Here is a 16,839-nt window from a genome sequence, read left to right as displayed (position 1 = left end):
CCAGTGTCTCTGCTAGATTTCCAATTTCCACTGCTTGCTGCCAAGTATATTAGAGCTGTCTATAAATAGTTTGTGGAATTTTTGAGTGAGAATGAAAAAAAAAACCAGGTTCTTTTCTGTCCACACCTTTTCTAACTGTAGCTGAGAAGTTTTAAGTTTTTTTCTGAAACTTTCACACAAAAATCCTTCTCTTAAGTAAAGATGGTTTAGTTATTCATTTAAGGGGTTTTTTTTTGTATTTTAATGACAATATACTCAATTAAAAATTGTCTTGTGGGATTTACAGATGTGTCCAGATGTTGTGGTTTGTTTTTTTGTTTTTTTTTCCACTTGCAGCATTAAATCAGAGTTGCTATAGTTACTACTCTAGCTTCTGTTTTACAACCTAGGTTAAAATAGCCTTGGATTATCTTCCCAGTTTGGTGTGCAAAGATCTGTTTCCTGTTCTCTCTCTTTTGAGCGTCTCTCCTGCACATACACCCAGAGAAAAGGTTTTTACTGCCTTAAACACAGCCAAGTACAGAACTGCTGGTTGCTCTGTATGTTTGATTGTCAATAAGGAAGAGCTATCCCTTCCTCTAGAAGGGACAAGGAAGAGTGGAAAGTGACTGAGAGGCCACACCTATAGAGCAGGAATGCGAGAGCTCATGTTGTAGACTGCAGCATCTTCCAAACATTTACTTGATGTGTACCAATGGTGCTGAGGGCTGTGTTTCATCTGACTGGCAGCATCTGTGTCAAATTTGCATTATGCTAGCATCTTTTATGGTTTATATGGAATTTTGTAAACTTTTTGTGTGTTGCAGCAGCATTCATAATTGGTGTAATATTAGTGAATAATTATGCAGTGCTTAATGAATCCAGAATGAGAACTTAAGTTGCTCACACTAAATGACTGCGGAGAGTTAGCATCATAAAATTATCAGGAATAAAGGGCATTTTATATTTTGGCGGAAAAGTGAATAGATCTGTTGTGACCTGATCATTATATATTCTTACAATTCTAAGTGTTTGTTTATGTGTTAAACGTCTATTTTTAGAGTACCTGTTTTAATAGTCAATTTTTGAAGAACAAATGCCGACCTTTTTTGATGGAGGGAATAATGTGACAGTGCTAAAGAATGTAAAAGTAGTAGAATATTTTTTTTTTAAGATTTTTAAGTCAATGTTATCAAGATTGTAGGAATAAAGGTATGCGCTATTGTTCACTCAAGTACTGATTAACTTTGGGTTTAGACTCAGTACAGTGAATGTAGATTTGGAAACTTTGTGGCTGTGTTTTATTCACTAAAAGGTTAACAAAGACCTGTTTTTCAAAAGTATCATGCAGCTATGGGTCATTTAAAGTCCCTCCATGAGGGAGGGTGAATGAGAATTGAGAGTGAGAGGGTGATGCGAAAATGCAATGTTGGACAACAGGTTTTCAGTATACAGTGCAGGCTTCTGGCAGCACTGTGCCCGTTGCTTTACACTCAAGAAAAAATTTTCTAAGCACAAAGTGGTAGATATTGGTTGTTGTAAAAAGTAAAAATGTAAAACCTACATAAAGCAATTCCATTGCAGTATTGATTTTCTAGTTCTTGTCGTAGTTTTCTAAATAAAACTGCATCACAGTTGGTCTAAAATAAAAATGATGCTACATAAAATAACAGCATTGAGTATTGTAAACAAATTCTGTGCTTTATCTGTTTTTTACAGTGAAATTTTATGTGCTTATTTCCTGCTTTTGTATCATAAACACATTTAAATAAGCCACTATTTCAGTATAGTTTCATCTGTTAGTCATTTTTATTCTTTTCTTAATTAAGGAAATTAATTATGCCATTGCAGTATTTGAGAATACAACGCTTTCTCATTTCGCGTGAACATTCACTTTCACTCTTTGAAATTTTAGATATATTTACTGTATCTTCTTTGTAGCAGATGTTCTGTTATAGGGGTTTGGAATAAATCTTGTCACTGTCTTGCTCAGCTTGCCTTTAGTAGAGAATTGACTGATGTCTGCACAGAAGTAAGGCTTTCTCTCAGTGTTTCTGTCTATTGCATGTGTAATTTTATATTAAAATAAATGGTTGTTTAATCCTTCCCTTATCTGAAGGAGAATTTACATCTTGCCGCACAGCTTAATGTGGTTTTACAAATGACCACCTGAAATTCCTGTGATTTCAGTACCTAACCTTAAGGAAAAACGGAAAGTAACTACACATAGCTAGTTAACACCAAACTGTTGGTTTAAAAATAAGTAATGTAACACTTGTTAAGAACTCTTGCAGAGATTCTTCAGCTAAACTGGAGAGTATTGATCAGTTGATGCCTAAAAGTCATTACTATCACTTCTCATGATGCTTTTTTAATTGCCTGTTGTCATGAAATACGTGAACTTACGCAAAAGCATGTGTTGCCCCTTGTCAAGGAAGCAAGCAGCAGTTGGATGTAGGACAAGAACTTCTGGTCAAAGATGCAATGCACTATATAAAAAAGAGAAAAAAAGACTTGAAAATAAGAGATGACTATGGATCATGAATCTTGTCTTGAGTAGTTAATCCAAACATGTATTTGTGCACCAACGTGTTGGTTTTTTCATGCATATCTCTAATGATGCAGTGATTGCAAACTAAGCCGTCAGAAAGCAGGAAATAATAAAATGGTGTCACCTGTAAAGGCTGTGACTGGATTTCTTAGGAATCTGGGAATGACACTGCTGCTTTGCCTTGTTTGCTGAATGTAGAGACGTAACAAATGTTGTCTCACTTTGGGGAACTGTGTACTCTGAGCTTTGCCACACCTTCATTTCAAGCATTCCCTGTAGCAATAATACTTTTTATTTCGTGAACTGTTCCGGGAAGGTACGCTTCAAATGCTTAGACTGCTTTTCATTTTTTTTTTTTCCTTTTCTATTTGCTCCACTTTCAGTTCCTTGTTACTCGTAATGTTTAAATTGTGCACGTAGCTCTGTTCCTGTCTTATGAGGAAGACAAAGTATGAATTTTGGTAATACAGTTTAGCAGTGGTAGGAGAACAGGTTTTGCACATATACAAGAGAAGTACAGGAGAAACTGTATTCTCAAGAGACTGTTCTAGGTTGCAAAAGATGAAAAGATAAATCTGGTCCCTTTTGTAGCCTCGTATTAATTTGAGTTTATAAAAAGTGGGATTTTTCTCAGTTGCATAATCTCAGTTTACTGTGTACTACTCCTGCAGTACAGGGGAGTTTGGCAGCAGTATGGCCATATACCTATCGATATGTGGCTCTTTGCTGTTGTTACAGCATTAAATCCTTGCAGCTAATGCATTTGATTGTAAATGCACAGTGGTTTAGCAAATACAGATGCAAAGTGTTCAGGAGATGAGGAGGCTGTAAGCAGTGAGCCAGAAGACTGAGGAGGATGCTACCTAATTTTTTTTAGCTCATTACCTGCATGTTACCTACATGTAAATAATTCAATATAGTATTTTTGTATAGTATATATAGTATTCAGTTACATACCAAACAAATGTTTTTATCATAGGATCATTTGATCTGGAACCTTTAAAGTTCATCTAGTATATCTGGAGGAGTGTGGTAGTACTTGTTTTTCTGTTGGTCTCCCACGTGCTCTGCTCTGAGCTGTAGCATCTTAACCTTAAATTAACCCTAGGTATGATGTGTAGGCAGTTAGCCTTTGCACGTTTCTCCCACAGACTCAGCAGAGGAACGTGACTGCACTTCAGCCTGACACACGGTGCCTTCAGGTGGAGCTGGTTTCTGCACAACTGTGCTTGGGTATTTGCAGGAAGTGAGGGGGTGGGATGGCCACTGGCGGAGACTGTCACAAAACATACTCGCAAAGGAGGTCGTTTCCAAGAAGCATGCTGGAATGTTACAGAGCCATCATGGATGTTTCCAGCTTCCATATCTGTAGATCAAGAATGCTATTTTTGGACTAGGGCATCATAGGTCCATTGTGAAGTGGCTTTTTAGTGGGGTGGTGTGTAAGGCAGCACCAATTTGTTCATGGAAGTATATAGTAAAATTCTTATTTTAGTGGCATCATCCACGCTTGGTGAAGACTAATGCCAAGGCAGTGTAAAACAAGTTAAGCTTATTCTTTGTAAAGTATAGAGTGGGCAGGAGTTTTGGGAGTAGCGTGAAGAAAGGAAGTTTGGTCATGAAGTATGTTCTCTAAAGTAAAGCAAGTTGAACACGTTCTATGATGAAGGGTGCTTGGAAACATGTGATATACAGGAAGTGGCATTGATCTCTTGTCTCTGATAGTTGTGTTTCAAGAGAAATATCCTGTCCAGTCTACTTATGTAGCATTATGCACCACAGTACTTTTAAATCAAGGTAGTTTAGAAAAAGCTCTGTTCAGTTACAGAGTTCCTCAATTAATACAGTTCTTTTTATAGAGGGGTTGTAATTTGACTGTTAAAGCTAATCACAGAGGCTTCGTCTTGATATAGAAGAGCTTAGCTTCAATGGAAATAAGTGTGCATGACTTTTTTTTGTGGACGGTAAATACTTGGTCTAACAGCAAAAATAAAGGTAACTTCAATGTGGTGTTTGCCACTATGGATATATAGATAGATAGATAGATATATACACATATATATTATTTCAACAGTCAAGTTAATTTCTCTGTAAAACACAATCTGGATTTAAATGAGTTCCAAGATACATGATATTCTTCCAAACTGAAATTATAAAATTTTATTTTATGGTCATGGTGGAGAAAATCACATCTGCAAAATCTTTTGTGTGCACTTTTACAATATTCATTGCTTCACTGTGCATTAGTGTTCCTAGTTTTAGTACTAGTAGTACCCTGGAATAGGCTGCAGAGGGAAGTAGTGGAGTCACCATCCCTGGAGGTATTTAAAAGGCATGTAGATGTGGCACTTAGGGACATGATTTAGTGGTGGACTTGGCAGTGTTAGGTTAATGGTGGGACTCGATGATCTTGAAGGTCTTTTCCATCCCAAACAATTCTATGATTCTATGAATATGAGTAAAACTTAAACAACAAGCTCATTTCAGGACTGTAGGCTTTAAAGTTACATGCAGATAAACCTTTGAGTCTGGTATTTTTCCCATTTTGAGAGCAAAGCTGTGCTGTGTAAGCTATGGGGAAGGATGGATGTAGGGGGGGTAGCATCCTAAAATGAAGACTACTGCATTGTGGTTAGCTTGAGCATTACTGCTACTGTCTGAGTTTCAAACATATAGAACTTGGCAGATGTTTTTTTCCAAACATCGTGTTTTTTGAGTATGAAAGCATTGCTTTTTCCACACTTTCCCCTTACAGTTTTCCTCTGCAGTTTGGTTGGAGTGTTTGTTACTGCCACGTTTTCCTTCTTGCCAGTCCCACTTCCCTGGCCTGTGTTTATTTTCCGATCTGTGATGAAACTCAGATGATGTTAGTGAGTCATATGCCTTCCAAGGCTATGGTTTTTGTCTTCTGCCTAGTTTTGTTCTCCTCTCCAGACTCTGTATGGGAGTATAGGGCTCATGGCTCTTTGACTAGCGTGTTTGGAAGTGATGTGAGGATGTTGGGTTTTTCGGAGTGAAGTGGGGGTTGTTTAATGTAATTTCATGTAGACTCATAGGGGAGAAATGCCCCAACTGCTGGAGAACCTGAAGGCAAACCTAGTGTTGTCTTGCCTGCTTGTGTGGTCAGTCAGCTGTGAGACACAAATCGAAAGGAATTAATTCACATGTTCATGGAGCTACTTGTTGTCTGTTTCTGTCTGCTACTAAGACAAGACAGCATCTCAGCTTGGAAGATTTGAGTGGTATAGAAAAAAAACAATGAATGTCAAAGCGTCTGGCTTTGTGCTGTGAAAATAAAATTTTATGGATGAGTACATCAGGGTCAGTGACCAATTTTGACTATAATCATACTTTGAACATTTAGGAGATTAAGTTACTCAAGACAGAAAGGCATCTCAGAAATTGGAGATTGTTCCATACTGTAAACACACTCTATAAAGAGTCTGGCTCATTTAATTACCAATATAATATAACAATATAGGTGGTTTTTTTTTTTTTTTTTTTTAAATTGCAGTCAAGGAATCTTTAGAGATATTGCCAGCAGCAGTGGCAACAAACTCATGCACTTAAATAGAAAGCCATTAAAAGTACTTTCGACACTTTTGTTTAACTTACAGGTTACCAGTAGTTTAATGTATCTTGCATCCTGTTGACTAAAGATTCTGTTTTGATTTGTTGGGATTTCTGGTGGTGTTTTTCAGTCTTTGTAAAAACATAATTAATGCTTGGTTTTACCTTGAGCCTTGTCCACTTGAATTTTTTAACTGAAATGCAGTTGCTGATCATGTTTTAAGCTGCAGGATGAAAGTTGCATACATTTCTGTTTAATACCACTTATTTTAAGTGGTCCGTTTGTCATAAGTACTTGTAAAAGGACATGAAGGAGATGAGTATAATCCTGGTTATAAAAGAGTCTGGTTTTTTTGTTTGTTTGTTTTGGTTTTTGTTTTTTTTTCCAAAGAAGTTGCCCAAAAAAAGAGAACGTGATGGAAGATGTCAGTTTTTGAAAAACAAACTTGATTTCTCCAAGGCAGAGTGGATTTGTGCAGGAGCTTCTCAGTGTGTGTCTTCAGCACTGTGCTGTCATACGTACTTCACCAGCTCCTGTAACTGATGCTGGCAAACTTTGTGTCAAGTTTTCTTAGGTGGCACTTGTTTCAGTTTTAAACTTCAGGTTCAAATGGGAATGAACAGTAAATATTTCTTTAAAACATCAAGAAATATGAACGTTCACTGATGACCTGAGAAATTTTTTTTGTAATATACTCCCACTCCGCTGTATTAAATAGGTAACCTAACAGGAATTTCAAAGATAATTATATTCCCATATCTTAATGGAAATTACTGATCTGTTATCAGATACATTGATATTCTAGTGGGCTCAGTTTATATGGACCATGTGACATAATTATTGAGATCTTATAAGGATCATTGCCTGAAAATTTTGTAAAGGTATCGGCAGTTAGTAATGCTTAAATGGCATCTGAACATGCTATATTTCAGTGGCAGTTTCCAATAAAAAAGGAAGTAATAATTTGAGGGGTTTCTAAGATTCATCTTTCATGTAATGAATTATTGGGAAGGAAGTATTTTTAAAAAAACCACCTTATTTTGATATTATAGTACTTGGATCTGAGTTGAGGCTTCATCATCACACATTAATGCTGCTTTTGAGTAATCGCTGAAGTTAGTTTGACAATAAATGTGACATCGCTTAATGTCAAGAGATTAATTGTTAGATCATAAAGCATATTTAAATGGAAAATGTTAAATTGTTCCATTTTGGATATTGACTTAACTTTTCTTCTTAATTTAAACCATTAACTGTAATGTGTATAGGATTTGGATATGAGTTCCCATTTTAGTGTGCTGCCTGTTATTACTGATTTATCATTTTTGTCAATTTTTCAATATATATTGATTTTAATCACTTCAGTGTTATGTCAGTATTTTCATGTTTTGTTATTGTATTTCTGTCAGAACTGATATCACTAAAATTCTGGGATTTTTATTTTCCTGATCTTTATGTATAGGCAGCTTGGCTGTAATTCAGCTTCTGGGGCTATCAGTGAAGTGCCCAGATATTGACTGTCTTCAACATAATTATTTTGGGGCTTTCCATATTTCTACATGTTTGATTTTTTTTTCATGTTGTTCATTTTCAGTGTTCAATAACAACTACAGATAGAGTTGTATGTGCTAATAACCCCTTTTTGAAAACACAGAAGCGGTGAGTGATCCCCACTGTAATTGAAAGATGAAATAGCAGTACGAGATTTTTAGCTTAAAGCAAGAGATCTTTAAATGTGTTAATGTTTTCCTTATGTTGAGGGAAACAATAGAAACAAAGACAATCAGAAATGTACTTCTGTGGAATCAGTTACAGATTGAATAACTTCACAGTAAAGATGGTGTTTATTTTGTAAATTTAGAGCTAAGTGTTACCAAAGACATGAAATCAGTGGCAAACATTCCTTAGCACATCAATTTATATGCAAAATGGAGACATTATTTGGAGAATAGCTTTTTAAAACTTAAGATATTTTAGTTTTGAAAATAGTTTAATTGGAAAATAGTTTTTGTTTTAAAATACTTCTGTCTTTTGAACATTGAAGGGAATTGTTACACTGTGGAATTTAAAAAAAATTGAGACAAAGCAACTCGGTCTGTAAATATATGCAGCAAGATTAGTACATTAAGAATGGAATGGGGGGGCAACATAACTTTTAAGAGCCCAAGAATTTAGGTGTGGGGGGTTTTTTTGTGTTTGTTTTTAAGAAAAAACAGACTTGATATTTTTCTACAAATTCTGATCATCAGGTTTCTAACTGCATTGTGTCTTTAGGAAGTAAAAAAATTATGTCTTTGTTCATCTGGTGTCGGCTCTGGTAGCAATTTCTGAAATACTTTATTTGTAACTACTGCCATGGAGGAGCATTCAGATTCTTGCTTAAGTGTGTATGATCTAAGTCAACTCAGTCTTTAAGCTTGATATAAAACGAGTTTGAGTTTTCTTCATGTATTTAAGGTTCTTGTTACCAAAGCATATCATACATGTCATACATTGCAGGGCTGGTAGAGCAACTGTTTTCACATGTATGAAAATCTGTGTGACATGGCAAATCTTCAGTATTACAAAACTTAAGAGTGATAAGGAGTTGTGGTTTTAAAATTTGCTTAGTGATACTCTTTTAAATTTTAGATTGACTGCTGATTATTCAAAGCAGCTTATTTATGAAAGTAGTGCTATCCTCCAAAAACACCTGAAAGATTTTATTAAAAATTTGTTGTAAAGGTTAAAAGAAAAGAGATTGAATGAAGGAGAATGAGAGCTGTTCAGTGGGGGAAATGTGCACAAATACAACTTGATCTGTCCTGTCATGTAACAGGGCTGTCACGCATCAGCAAATGTATTTGCTGTAGCAGGCTTCTTTTACTTTAGAGAACTACAAAGTAGTGTGAGATTCAGAGGAATAGCTTTTTTGTCTCTAACTCTTGATGACTGCGTGGGTGTCATTATTCATCTTTGCAAGTGTACTTAATTTTAATGAACATAGATGGGGAGTTACTCTTGAAGGCAGCAAGTTCCTGGCCATATCTGAAACGTTGTTCTGGAGAAAGGGTGTAGCTGCAATTCATTATGAAATAGATGGATGTCTTCCCCCAGATGTCTTTATTTGTATAACATTTACTTACAAATCTTGATCCAGGAGGAGATAGGGAAGATGCATTGAAATAAACCTTTCTTGAAAAGAAAATAACATTTGATGCCAAATCTGCCACCTAAAATACCTTTAGTTTCTCAAAACTCTTTGCTACTATCAGTCTCTCATTCCTTAACTTTTTAATATATTTAATTGCTCCTAGTACAGTAATGATGCTTGGTTTTTATTTTCATTGTATAGTAACTTTTCTCTAGTTTTCTCTAAGTTTTATCATAAAATTAATGTAGGACCTTTAATGTTTAATATTAATTAAAATAACTTTAGTTTTGTTCTTTCTGTTCTGTGAAAGGGTATCTGAAGAATTTTTACAAATTTTATCCTGGAAATTAGCTTATTCATTATGTTTAATTTTAGGAAATGGTGCGCTTGCAGAACATTCTGAAAATGTGCATATTTCAGGAGTGTCAACGGGTAAGTCATTTTTTGTAATGTTTAAATTTCATGCATGACTTAAATAGTAAATATTGAAAGCCACCTGGTATCTTATGAAGAGATATTTGGCTATAAAAATTATTACTGCCTTTTGCAGCATGTAATAAGGAATGAAGCAACTGGAACATGGAAAAATTCTCATAAGATAAAATTGATACCTGCATGCTCATGAACAGATTATGCCTTTCTAAGTGGACTGCTTAATTATTTTTCCATACAAACATTGAACTAAGAGAAAAGTTGGTTTAAGTTGAATTGATGTTTTCTTTCCACGGAAAAGTTTTTTTTGTGAAATGAAATTTATTGTAATTTTGGACACTGCTACTATCAAATAATATTAATCCAGGAGTTAAGTGTTTCACCTGATTAGATTGAAGCAGTAACTGAAACTACTGTGCACTTGACTGCACAGTTTCCTTAATATAAAAGAAAAAGAATTTTAGAACCCATGAAACTGAGAAACTGATGAGATGCTGGGGGAGTATGGGGTATAAAAGCAGCACACGTTGCTCAAAGGTTGCTACGTCTGTTCCAGTAAGTTGATCATCCCTGGAAACGTTCAAGGCCAGGTTGGATGAGGCTCTGAGCAACCTGATCTGGTTGGAGATGTCCCTGCTCCTTGCAGGGGGGTTGGGCTTGGTGACCTTTGAAGGTCCCTTCCAACTCTAACCATTCTATTATTCTGTGATCTCAGGCCTCTTCTGGGCAGCAGGCACGGTTGGGATTATTCTGTGTTAGTGATGTGATCGTGTGTCCATGAAGGCATTAGGTGATACCCTTGTATAGTCTTTGTTCCTTAAATGTTGCGTAGTGTCAGCTAAGCTGCTTGTTGTCTTTTATGATACAGATACTCAGAATATGTGCAAATGAGGAAACAAGCAGTCGTCTTCAGTGAGCAGAAGAATACCAGCCTGATTCTTTCCATAGGGAAGCTGCCACTAATCCCTGGAAATCAGGCTGATTTTCATAGCCTTCTGCTAAAATAAGAGTCAAAATGCAAACTTGTCCTTTTTGACAGCAGCTTGCACATCTCGCTGTAGTTATCCTTGCAGTATCGCTTCAAACATTACATCGCTACTTATGCACACAGTTAAGTTTTTGGATAAATGTATGGTCAGTGAATGGTCCCTGTTATACCGTACTACCTTCTTTTCCCCTTCCAATGTTTGTCATTCAAAGACTGTCAAAAGTCTAATTATAGAAGATCTTTGCTATCCACTCTTGTGCTGCATCATGAAGAATGTTGTTGCTTTTCAACAGTAGTAATGCACCAGGTACCATATATAGTACCTTTATGGCACACTGTAAATAATAAATAACAGCACAGGTACTGGCCACTGTTGGAACAATTGTTGCTGGAATTGGATTGTACGAGATACACAGCCTAAAATCTAGCTGTGCAGCTGTCAGGATATGTTTTAACAACCCTTCACCCCTTTGTTTACTGCAACAGTTGTGTCACAGGTCGCAATACAGGCAGGAAAAGCATCTGCTGGGCAAGAGGTGAATGGAATTTTTCACTGTTTTTAGTCAGTACTTTGGCTAGCATACTTGAATAGGCATTGCCAAGAAGAGGAGAACACAATGTACTTTCTATGTAAGATAAGATGCAAGGTAGCCTGACCGGTTTGCATGATAACTAGTGCTACCAAGAAAAAAAGACGCGTGGTGCCACAGGTACGGAGGCACCCATCTGCCGACCCGATGCGCTCTCTCGGGAGGTGTGCTGTCTCCCGAGGGCTCGTATCAGGGATGTCGCAGAGAGAATACCTAGCCTCATACGGCCCACGGACTGTTATCCACTACTGGTGTTTCCTGTGGGTGCCAGCGACACAGCCGGCAGCAGCCTGAGAAACATCAAAAGGGATTTCAGGGCCCTGGGTACAACAGTCAAAGGCTCTGGGGCGCAAGTGGTATTCTCGTCAATCCTCCTGGTCGAAGGGCAGGGACCTGAAAGGGCCAGACGTATCTGGCAGGTTAACTTGTGGCTCAGGGAGTGGTGCTACAGCCAGGGCTTTGGGTATCTAGATCACAGGGTGTGCTTTCAGAAGCCCGGGCTGCTAGGGGCGGATGGTGTGCACCTAACTGAGAAGGGGAAGAGTGTACTTGGACGAAGACTTGCCAGGCTCGTCCGGAGGGCTTTAAACTAGTGTTGCTGGGGAGGGGGAGCACAGTTCAGCCCACTGCTGTCAGCATGGCGCCAGTGCCAGCACCGAGGGTCCAGAAGCTGAGGAAGGATCTCAGGTACGCGCAAATGAACTTAAACTGCAGTCCAAAAGAACTCCTGTCGCTCCAGCCAGCAAGTCGGCTTTGTCGGGGGCCCAGCTGAAGTGTCTCTATACCAATGCACGCAGCATGGGAAATAAACAGGAGAAGCTGGAGATGTGTGCACTCGAGCAGGGCTACGACCTTGTTGACATGGTGGGACATGGTGGGAGACATGGTGGGACAACTCGTACGACTGGACCATCAACATGGAGGTGTATAGGCTTTTTAGAAAGGATAGGAAGAGGAGATGAGGAGGCGGTGTAGCTCTCTACATCAGCAACCAGCTGGAGTGCGTGGAGCTCCGCCTGGGGATGGAGGAGGAGCTGACAGAGCTTATGGGTCAAGATCAGAGGACGGGGATGGACAAGGGGATGTTATGGTGGGGGTCTTTTACAGGCCGCCTAGCCAAGAGGATAGAGCAGATGAGGCGCTCTATAGCCAGATAGGAGCAGCCTCACGGTCACAAGGCCTGGCCCTCATGGGGGACTTCAACCACCCTGACATCTGTTGGAGAGACAACACGGCAGGGCACAGGCAGTCCAGGAGGTTCCTGGAATGCATGGATGACAACTTCCTCCTGCAGGCGATAGAGGAGCCGACAAGAAGGGGTGCCATGCTGGACCTTGTGCTCACCAACAGGGAGGGACTGGTGGGGGATGTGAAACTGAAGGACAGCCCTGGCTGCAACGACCACGACACGGTGGAGTTCAAGATCCATGGTGCAGCGAGGAAACTGCACGGCAAGCTCTCTGCCCTAGACTTCAGGAAGGCGGACTTCGGCCTCTTCAGGGACCTGATGGGCCAAGTGCCATGGGAGGCGGCCCTGGAGGGAAGAGGGGCCCAGGAAAGTTGGTCCACATTCAAGGAGCACCTACTCCAAGCTCAGCAGAGGTGCATCCCGATGAAGAACAAGTCAGGCAAAAAGGCCAGGAGGCCTGTGTGGATGAGCAAGGGGCTCCTGAACCAACTGAAAGTGAAGAAGGAAGCCTATAGGGGGTGGAAGTGGAGACAGGTAGCCTGGGAGGACTACAAAGAGGCTGTGTGAGTGGCCGGGGATTGGGCGAGGAAGGCTAAAGCCCTGACGGAATTGAATCTGGCCAGGGATATAAAAAGCAACAAGAAAAGCTTGCATAGGTACGTAGGGGACAAAAAGTCCAATGAGAATGTAGGCCCCGTCCAGAAGGAAACTGGTGTCCTGGTTACCCGGGACATGGAGAAGGCTGAGTTTCTCAATGACATTTTGCCTTAGTCTTCACCAATAAGGGCTCTTGTCTCACCACCCAAGCTGTGGAAGGCGCAAGCAGGGACTGGGAGGATGAAGAACTGCCCATTGTACTCGAAGAGCAAGTTCGGGAACATCTGAGGAACTTGAAGGTGCACAAGTCCATGGGACCTGATGAGATCCATCTGCGGGTCCTGAGGGAACTGGTGCATGAAGTTGCCAAGCCACTGGCCATTGTGTTTGAGAAGTCATGGCGGTCTGGTGAGGTCCCCAATGACTGGACAAGAGGGAACATAACCCCCATTTTTAAAAAGGGGAACAAGGAAAACACGGGCAAATACAGGCCTTTACGCCTGGTAAGGTCATGAAGCAGATTCTCCTGGAAACCATGCTAAGGCACATAAAGAGCAAGGAGGTGGTTGTTGACAACCAACATGGCTTCACCAAGGGCAGATGGTGCCTGACCAATTTGGTGGCCTTCTATGACGGGGTGACAGCATCAGTGGACAAGGGACGAGCAACGGATATCATCTACCTGGACTTGTGCAAAGCATTTGACGCTGTCCTGCACAGCATCCTTCTCTCTAAACTTGAGAAGCATGGGTTTGATGGACGGACCACTCGGTGGATAAGGAGTTGGCTGGATGGCAGAACTCAGAGCATGGTCGTCAACGGCTCGATGTCCAAGTGGAGACTGGTCATGAGTGGCGTCCCTCAGGGGTCCATGTTGGGCCCGGCCCTGTTCAACATCTTTGTCGGCGACATGGACAGTGAGATAGAGTGCACCCTCAGCAAGTTTGCCGATGACACCAAGCTGTGTGGTGCCGTCGACACGCTGGAAGGGAGCGATGCCATGCAGAGGGACCTTGACAGGCTGGAGAGGTGGGCCCATGCCCATGCCTCATTAAGTTCAACCAGGCCAAGTGCAAGGTCTTGCACATGGGTTGGGGCAATCCCAGGCACAAATACAGGTTGGGCAGAGAATGGATTGAGAGCAGCCCTGAGGAGAAGGACTTGGGAGTGCTGGTGGATGAGAAGCTTAACATGAGCAGGCAATGCGCCCTTGCGGCCCAAAAGGCCAACCGCATCCTGGGCTGCATCAAGAGGAGCGTGGCCAACAGCTCGAGGGAGGTGATTCTCCCCCTCTACTCTGCCCTGGTGAGACCCCACCTGGAGTACTGTGTCCAGTTCTGGAGCCCCCAGCACAAGAAGGACATGGACCAATTGGAGAAGGTCCAGAAGGGCCACGAAGATAAGAGGGCTGGAGCACCTCTCCTATGAGGACAGGCTGAGGGAGTTGGGGCTGTTCAGCCTGGAGAAGAGGAGGCTCTGGGGAGACCTGATAGCGGTCTTCCAGTACCTCAAGGGGGCCTACAAGAAAGATGGGGAGAGGCTGTTCAGTAGGGCCTGTTGTGATTGGACGAGGGGTAATGGTTTTAAAATAGAGGGAGGTAGATTTAGATTGGATATTATGAAAAAAATTTTTTACAATGCGAGTTGTAGAACACTGGAACAGGTTGCCCAGAGAGGTGGTTGATGCCCCATCCCTGGAAACGTTCAAGGCCAGGCTGGATGAGGCTCTGAGCACCCTCATCTAGTCGGGGATGTCCCTGCTCCTTGCAGGGGGGTTGGACTAGATGACCTTTGAAGGTCCCTTCCAACCCTAACCATTCTATGATTCTATAACAGCAGCTGGTAGACAGATGTTTAACTACTGAGAAGGAAGATCCAATGAGGATTTCTATTGAAAAATATTTTTTAAAAATTACACACACACACACATATGTATATATATATACACATATATAAAAATGATTAGTAAAAGTCATTCTTATGGTCCTGTGTTTCTAAGATAGCTTTCCAACTGGGGAAAAAATAAATATACTCTTAAAATTTTGTTTTAATATAAAGTGAAAATTCTTTACTGGAGTTTTGAGATAATGGGATTGGGAGTAGTCTGTTGATAAAAACCTGAAGAAGGCGTGTAGGCAGAACCAGTGCTGTTTTCCGTACAGTTCTTTGTATCCACATCTTAAATGTTAGGTGTATGGCCCAAGTATAAAAGATGGGAGTGGATTTAGATGATTTTTGAGTTCCTTGAAACAAACTGGGTCTCCCAAACATGTTTTTGAACTTGCAGATTATCTGTTTTATCAAGCATACCTGGACAGTTTTATATTCATCAGAACAATTTTAAGCAGAGTTTCTGTAAAATAGAACCTAAGTCCACCTGTCCTTTGATCTTTATAATCCAACTTTTGCTTGGTTTCAACACCAAGTTAGCGATTTTCTTGGATAGTTGCTACTGAGAAGGGATTTAAAATGAAATGACTGTCTTGATGGTGGATTTCCTGTCATGCTGCTGCTGTAAGACTGCATGACCTACCTTACTAAATTATGTTGTAATAGCCCAAACCTCTGTGGTCATTGGTATTTATGCTTCTGCTGTATATTATATCTGCCAAGTTGCAGGTACGCTGTTGATACATGGGCACGCTTTTTCTACCAAGAGCAATAATGGAGTGTTGCATATAAGCTATCACTAGAAAACAAGTGTTCATGCCTTTAAAATCTCAAAAAATTGAGAAATATTTTCAGGTCTGTCTTTGGGGTATGTAGTACCATAATTGTCACAGCTGCAAAACCAGTCTTATCATCCCCTCCCTTTTTAAAGAACCTTTATACTGGTGAAAACACTTGTTCACCGCAATTTTAAAAAAATACTCCTTTCTACTGAGTGTGTGTCTGTGTTGCAGAGCAAAGGGCGTTTTAAATTAAAGCTTTCCACCTTGACCTGGAGGCAAAGATTCCCATGCCTCCTTCCCCTGGAGTTCTCCAAATAAGACTTTCAGTGGCTCCTGAGAGTTAAAAATGCAATAATTATCCTCCCTATTCATGGTTTAGACTTTATCACAACATTATTCTCTTTTTACTGTAAGCTGTTTTAAGCACCTTCAGATCATTTATCCAGCTGCATTCATGTCCTTACCATGTCCAATATAATGCATACCTTATCATCTTGTGGTTCACATTGAAAGCTAATTCTTTTATCTTTTCAACTAATCTCCTGGCATTACTGTGAAGATAAATCCCTAATCTCCCTCTCCCTGCTTTTCTGAAGTGACTTTTTTTCCTTGACATGTTGTTCACTGTTACCGCAGGTGCTTTACTTCTCCAGATCTTGCTACAGAATTTTTTCATAGGTTTCTCAGTTATTTTCTTGTTTTAACTTGCAAGTGGAATTTTGTACTCTAAAGTTTTCATTGGCTTCCTTCTGTTTACCAGTCAACATCCCATAGGGAGTTTATGGTCATATTCTGTAATGTGAGGCAGTGAAGAAATTTCAGGAAGAAAGGAATAAAGAAACTGTTGTACGTGTAAGAAGTCTACAAGAAAACCCATATGCACCAGAAAACCATGTGCACAGCTTATCCTCTCAGCAGTTTTTTTGACCGTTATTTTACACTTCAGTCCGTGAAACGTCTTCAGTCCTAATTACAGTATTGCAATCTACTGAACAGTTATGGCAAAGTTACAAACAGAATTGCAAATAGATTGTTAATAAAGTAAAGGCTTACAAAGGAAAGAGTTTAGAACAGATAGGAGATGGATGAGCAGAATTGTACCAAAGAATATAGGGGAATTGAGAGGAATGTAGGCAG

General features: G+C 40.0%; 1 protein-coding gene across 1 annotated transcript in view; it reads left to right on the top strand.

Annotated features, from left to right (window-relative positions):
- LRP12 (LDL receptor related protein 12) overlaps window positions 1-16,839 on the top strand; it is a 55,664-nt gene that overhangs the window by 19,158 nt on the left and 19,667 nt on the right. The window contains exon 2 of the mRNA XM_086741154.1: window positions 9,610-9,666. Coding sequence (XP_086597280.1) covers window positions 9,610-9,666 — 57 coding nt within the window. The remainder of the gene's footprint in view (window positions 1-9,609; window positions 9,667-16,839) is intronic.

The sequence above is a fragment of the Chlamydotis macqueenii genome, chromosome 2, assembly GCF_036417535.1.
Source record: "Chlamydotis macqueenii isolate bChlMac1 chromosome 2, bChlMac1.mat, whole genome shotgun sequence".
Taxonomy (NCBI): Eukaryota; Metazoa; Chordata; class Aves; order Otidiformes; family Otididae; genus Chlamydotis; species Chlamydotis macqueenii.
Note: the sequence above shows the minus strand (reverse complement) of the source record. Positions and strands in the feature narration are given on the sequence as shown.